The sequence below is a fragment of the Pleurodeles waltl genome, chromosome 12, assembly GCF_031143425.1.
Source record: "Pleurodeles waltl isolate 20211129_DDA chromosome 12, aPleWal1.hap1.20221129, whole genome shotgun sequence".
In the NCBI taxonomy this organism is placed as follows: Eukaryota; Metazoa; Chordata; class Amphibia; order Caudata; family Salamandridae; genus Pleurodeles; species Pleurodeles waltl.
In genome coordinates, this window is record NC_090451.1 from 502,197,335 (window position 1) to 502,203,715 (window position 6,381).

Genomic DNA, 6,381 nt, shown 5'->3' on the forward strand with positions numbered 1-6,381 from the left:
CTCACAGGCTGTAGAGAGACCGATTTTAACAGTGTCCTTGATTAATCTATAGACATTTATGGTAATCAACTCCCACCGTGCTTCCTGTCAACTCAGATGATCGGTATTAACATCGCAAGTAACAAGTTTTCAGCATGAGTTACACAAGACAGTGCGTATGAACAGCTAATTAATGTTTTGAATCCCCGCAAATGAAAGGTGACATGTCACACTGTAGTACATGTATAATACCATTTATATCATACAAATATTAAATGTTAATTATTTGTTTTTGAACAGGAAGTGGAAGAGTTCAGCTTTATTACCCAGCTAGCTGGCTTGACAGACCATGTGCCTGTAGCTATGCGGTTGATGGTCTCAACGGGGGAAGAGGACTCCTAAGTCGGATAGAGGACCATCCTTGAGAAGATTCTAAACAAGAAGGACTGAGCTGCTGCTCCTGACCTCCATCCTCGGAGAAAGACGAGATGAGATATTCTGGCGCTTGAAAGCAGAAACAGACATGACTCAAAATGGTCTTCCTCTCAGCCAATGAGTCTACGCTACACTCCATCAGAGGTGGAGAGCATGAAAGTATTGTGAGGGTATCAGTGCCCAGACAAGGACTATTGTCACGAGTTGCCCAGGCAACAGGGCTGGCCTGTTTCTCACAGTGTTCACTGTGGACAGAGAGGAACCAAGATGGAAGTCCCATTTTCTTTTGAACCAGTGCCATTCATAAAAAGACATCTTTTTATACCACTATATAGCACAATTTAGTTTGTAATCAGTTCGTGAAATAGTATTCGATTTCATTTGCATAACCTCTTTGTAGATCTTCAAGTTAACCTTTTTCTGTTAGCCTGTTAATGTTGTAATAGCATGCCTGCTCCTGCCACTAGCATGCGCTCTAATTGCATGTTTCTCACTTGACATCCACGACATACATATGATAGCCATTAAAATGCCATGTGGGGGAAAGCATGTGGGGAATTCGGAACTCATTCTAGAGGGATGTGAAAAACGCAAGTATTCTGATCGATTCAGCTTTGCCCGGTTTGTTATTTAGGCTGTCATACAAGTTACTGATCGCACTGTAATTGGGGGTTTGTCAAAACATCTATAGTGTGCCTTGGCAGTACCCTTTCTTTGATTCCCCACATTAATGTTTTTTGTAGGGTTGGGCCCACACGTTGCACAGGGTGGAGTCCACCTCGCTAAATGGTCTGGCCCATTTTACTTGGTATGATCATTAGTTCTAAAACTGATTCTTAAAACCAGTTGTACTTTGTACAAAAAGGGCTTCTGGAAGATCAGCACTGAGATTACCGTCAGTGTTGTTCACCATTGACCGTGAGCCTCATCACCACTGGCTCATTGTTTAGGTACGAGTAAAGTATTAAACCGCCTACCTAAAATATATGGCTTCTGATGACATCCTTTAGAGTTCTCTCGCATCCTAAATGCCTGTAGACCTTGTGGTTCCTCGAATTGCAGACTGCGTCACCTAAAGATGTTTTACAGATTGACAAGAGTTAGGGGAAATTCTCTGTCCATCACCCTTTTTTCGGAGTGATCATTCTTTCTCCTCTAATCATTTTTCCTCTTTTTTTTAAGTAATAGTTTGTATCTAACCAAGTTCCTACTGGCAGCTAAGCTTGTGTTGCCTACCATCCAAAACCAACAATTATATTATTATGCAGCCCTTTGTGTCACATAATTCTGAGTGGAAAATGGAGCCATCTTTATGAGAATACTAGAAGGAGCAGGACTGCAGCAGAGGATGAAGTGTACAGATGCAGTCAGCTGCACTAACCCCTCACTTATGCTGCTGTGCATCTTATGTTATCACACGGTGCCACCGGTTGTGTGAAAGAGAGAGGAACTTGTGCAGCTCGCATCGCCAAGTGATTTGGCTCTAGCTCTCAGACTAACCAGTAATGACTGATGTTGCTGGAATCCCAACTGCTGGTGTGCCATCAAGATGGAGTACGGTGAATGAGAATATCAAATTTACTGAAAGATCTTCAGATTGATGATTGTGGCAACACAGCATTGGGCTGCACAACACCTGTAGTCAGTTTTGAAGCACCATTTCGGAACTAGAATCAGCTTATTCTGGCTAGGACACAGACCCTTTTTTACTTGTTGGCTAAATGTATTGGTGAGCCCATTTCTCAGCTGGTATGTTTTACAGTAACTGACATCATTATTTGTTTGAAAAATGATCATACTCATGAAGGTACTCAGAACATGATTGACTCACCTTGATACCATTCTAGGTAAAAAATATAGTAAAATGTTGGCTAATAAGCATTCTGCACTATATGCTAGATTCATGAAATTATGCTAGATGCATGTTAAAAGTCTACATGCATGATTTCTCATTAAGCATCACCAGTCCTTCATCACTGCAGTTTGATGTTTGAATCTGGCCTTTCAGTCCATTGAATATAAGCTTACTATGTTGAATCATCAACAATGTTCAATGGAAATTCATACATCAAACATTCAAACATCAGGGCACTTTCTGTTCAATGGAAGTATGTGCTATATAGTGTGATATCATGGGATATGTGTCATTATTTTGTGGCCATGCGGGGCCTGGTTCCTGTCTTTTTTTACAAGGTGAGGTATACTTAGTATTTAGTATACTGTGAAATTACTGGGTCGTACAGCGCATACTGCCAGCTGTTATATTCAATGACATATAACACCAATAAACTGAAACTTCACAGGACACATGAAATCACATACTTTGCAGGTATTGACTGACTAGACTTTCGTGCACAGAAAATATCTGTGATGGGGCCAGATTTTGTGGGTGGCACAACGACCATTTCCAATCTGATGATGGCATCACTTAAGCCCACCCGATAAATGATTATCTCACTCCACTGTCAGTATTCACATACATGCCTGATAGAAGAGCTGTGGGCTGGATGCTGGAACTGAGTCACGTTTATGAAGGAAGAAACCTTGTTCTGATCCAGCAGCTCACATCGAAGTTTGTGTAAGGTATTTAGGAACCTCCATTTCTAGTCTGGAAAATAAAGACAGACCTAACATGTTTCAACAGACACGTCTCTCTTCTTCAGAAGTTCAGAGAGGGTAGTGACACTTCATGGACAACGGGAAAATCTATGCCTTCCCTGGGATATCAGAGGCTGAACCGAAGACCCTCTGCCCTCATTCATGTGCCAAGATGAGTGTAAAAGGTGCTTAAAGATTTCTTACCAACACAAAAGTGTCTGCCCTTCTCCCTTTTTTGCATCACCTGCTGGGGGAGTAATTTATATAGTATTTGTCTTTTATTATAACTGTAGGCAGCTGCACTGTCCTTTTCCTTTTTTTGCATACCCCACTGGTAGAGTGATACATATAGAATTTGTCGTTTACAACTGTGAGCACCTGCACTGTGTATTGATACAGAGATGGTTTATGCCTAGACCACAGATCTTCAATTAGCAAAGATAATCTCCGAAATGCTGTTTGCCCGGCAGATGACGTCTGCAGCAGCAGACTCATCTAACCAGACTCCCACAAAATAGAGAACATAAAGTCTCACCCATTCGTTATAATAAACTGGCAAGCCAAAAACAAGGGCGTTAATGAGGCAGTGTGCATACTTTTCACATAGTTCATTGACTTGATTAACAGCCTGGGAAGTGTCTATTCTGAACATGTATATGCCTGCACTCAGACATCCCTTGAACTAATACAGAAAATCCGTACATTTCCTTTAAATATGTGAATACCTTTCGCACCCAGGTACCCTCTCTTCTGGGTATCTAGGGACACCCATAGGTATCGTGTTTAAAATTCATATTTTAATGATGTTTACATTATATGTTTGGGATTATGATAACTCATGAAAGATAAGGCATGTAAATATCCTTTAAAGTTATTGCCGTTATAATCCTTTACAAAATAAATAGCACAGCAATGTCAGGAGCAACACACTCTAAAGCTGACTCATAATAATATTTTTCATCAATGTATTTCACCTGTACTTACACGTTTGTGAATCCTCTGTAATTTAAGCAGGCCATAGTATACCTTTCCCCAGGCAAACATCGGACTTGCACATAAAAACTTCTTCATAAATTAGGTAAATCATTGTCAATTCTTCCATCATTTGAATCATTAAGCTGGATCCTCACAGCACCTATAGAGTCTTTATCAACTCAGTGGTAAATTTAATAATCGACTTTGTCAATGTCGTGGTTTTAGGAGCAGCCAAGATAATCTGCCCAGCTCCAAAGACCTCAGAAGGTCGCTGTCCAGGTGGGCAATGGTCAAAGAAAGTGATGCCCATTTCTGAAATTGCAGTGGTTTCCAGCCAAAATCAGGATAAAATGGGAGTGATTTTGCTTAATTATCAAGTGATACTCGGAAGGAGCTTCACAATGTCTACAAAATAAAACTATTTTCAGTTTTCTTCTATGGGTGCCCCTCACTTCAGAAAATGTGGCCCGAAACTGGGAATAATTTTCCAGAGCAGTCTACACTCAGCCATCTCTTTATTGGAACTCAGAGCTATAATTGAAATCCTCCTTTTGTTATTTCACCTTTCTCATGACCAGGAATCCTTGGAGTCACCTCTAGGAGTTGCTCATTTTCTTCACGCATTTTCTTGTGTGCATTGCAGACAATTGGTGTAATGGAACCTAAAATCTGCTCGTTAAAAAAGAGCAGTGGGCAAACCCTCTCTCTCTAAAAAGGTGCATTATGAAATAAACACAAATATTTCCTTTCAAAGAGTGTGCAGTTTAATTGTTAACAATTACATCTTGCGATTTTCCAACAAACCCATTGCAAGCATTCAGATACTCCATTACCACATACTCTTGAACTCAAAAGCAAGTGAAAACTTCAAGAGAGTGCAGAATAAAATAAACAGATGGCACCAAAAGTGCAGCGTTCATCCGGGATTTTGACACTAAGAGAAGCAAAGACCGCTTTAACTCGTCGGTGAAAATTCCTGAACTGCTGCGGGCGGCCAGGTTCTGAAAAAGCTGTAGAACCCTAAAAACTATAGAAATGCACTACACAACAACACATAACTTAGGATGTCATTGCCCCGAAAGAATAGTAGAAAACAAAATTATGCTAACACAACCTGACACCCAGGTGTTAAATGATAGTGAGCCACTCAAGGACGTTTATTGATTCTTTTAAAACACGCTTTGGCCTAGAAAATAACGATGATGGCCGACCTAAAACTATTGTGAACTTTACAAGTGGCTAAGGGAAAACTGGTGGTTAATAATATGTGTGGGAAGCGGCACGTTATGTACTCTTCGGAAATTTAAGAAGATGGCTGCCAGGCCTAATATTTTCAGGAATAAGTTTCAGAGGTTGGGCTGCTTAACCACAGTAACTTCTTACCTACTCTGCCCAACCAAAATTTCGGGATTTTCAAGAGATACCAGGAAACGACGGTGATCTGGTAGGAAGGAAGGGGTTCATTTGAGCCAGTGGTTGCTGGTGGCGGCCCCAAGCCCTTATTTTTAGGTGCCAGCACTTATTTTTGCACATCTGATATTTACAGAGCGCAAGAGGGAAAAGTACACAGATTGGAAAGACGGAGGAAGAAAAGGACAGCTAAACCGTCTCAGAGGGAGAAAGCGAAAAACCTGCAAGGTTGAGATAAAGAGACAGGGAGTGTCTGGTAGTGGATTAAAGAGGCATGAGGTGGGGTTGAGACTTCTAGCCTTGGTATTCACTGCTCCGTTGTTTAATTGCATCGGCTGTGGGCTTCTGAGCAGAGAATTGGGCACCAGCACTTTTTCTTTTACAAATTAAGTGCTGGTAAGTAGAAGGACACAGAAAATGTAAAAGATGCTGTATAATCTACTCAAATCGATACAGAATCGAAACAGTTTTTAAGGGCATAGAAAATGTAGATAAAATGCACTGCAATGTCATACCAAGAGCAGATGGTGTACTAGTCAACTGCCCCTGAGCAATAACAATCATGGACAACACATTTAACAACTGTAACACGCTTAGCTCACAGTATTATGTTAGTATTACTAAAGTTTCATGGCACCAAAAAACGTTCAAAGACATAGCAACCTTATTGTTTAAACCAGAATCTAATGCCTAAACAAAAGTATATTTTGTATTTTTTGCAGCATGGAACGTTAGCCTAAAGTGCCCCAAATTGGCCATTAGGTATTTTGCAGTCACTGCATAGGTAGAACACTGTTCCCAGTTTAGGTGCATTCACCCCAAAGATTAGAAACTTGTTAGTGGTTCCGCTGCCAACTCAAACTACACGTATTAGCGCAGACAGACACTGCTGGTCTATAGACGTGAGCTAGTGGCAGTTTACACTACAGTATGTCCATAGTTAACCTAAGGCAACTGAACCAAGCCCTATTAACAGGACATACC

At 40.8% G+C, this 6,381-nt stretch overlaps 1 protein-coding gene across 1 annotated transcript in view; it reads left to right on the plus strand.

Moving 5' to 3' along the window:
- SMPD3 (sphingomyelin phosphodiesterase 3) overlaps window positions 1-4,737 on the plus strand; it is a 1,015,604-nt gene extending 1,010,867 nt beyond the window's left edge. Inside the window, exon 11 of the mRNA XM_069217238.1 lies at window positions 280-4,737. Coding sequence (XP_069073339.1) covers window positions 280-381 — 102 coding nt within the window. The 3' untranslated portion in view covers window positions 382-4,737. The remainder of the gene's footprint in view (window positions 1-279) is intronic.
- Window positions 4,738-6,381: the final 1,644 nt, after the last annotated feature.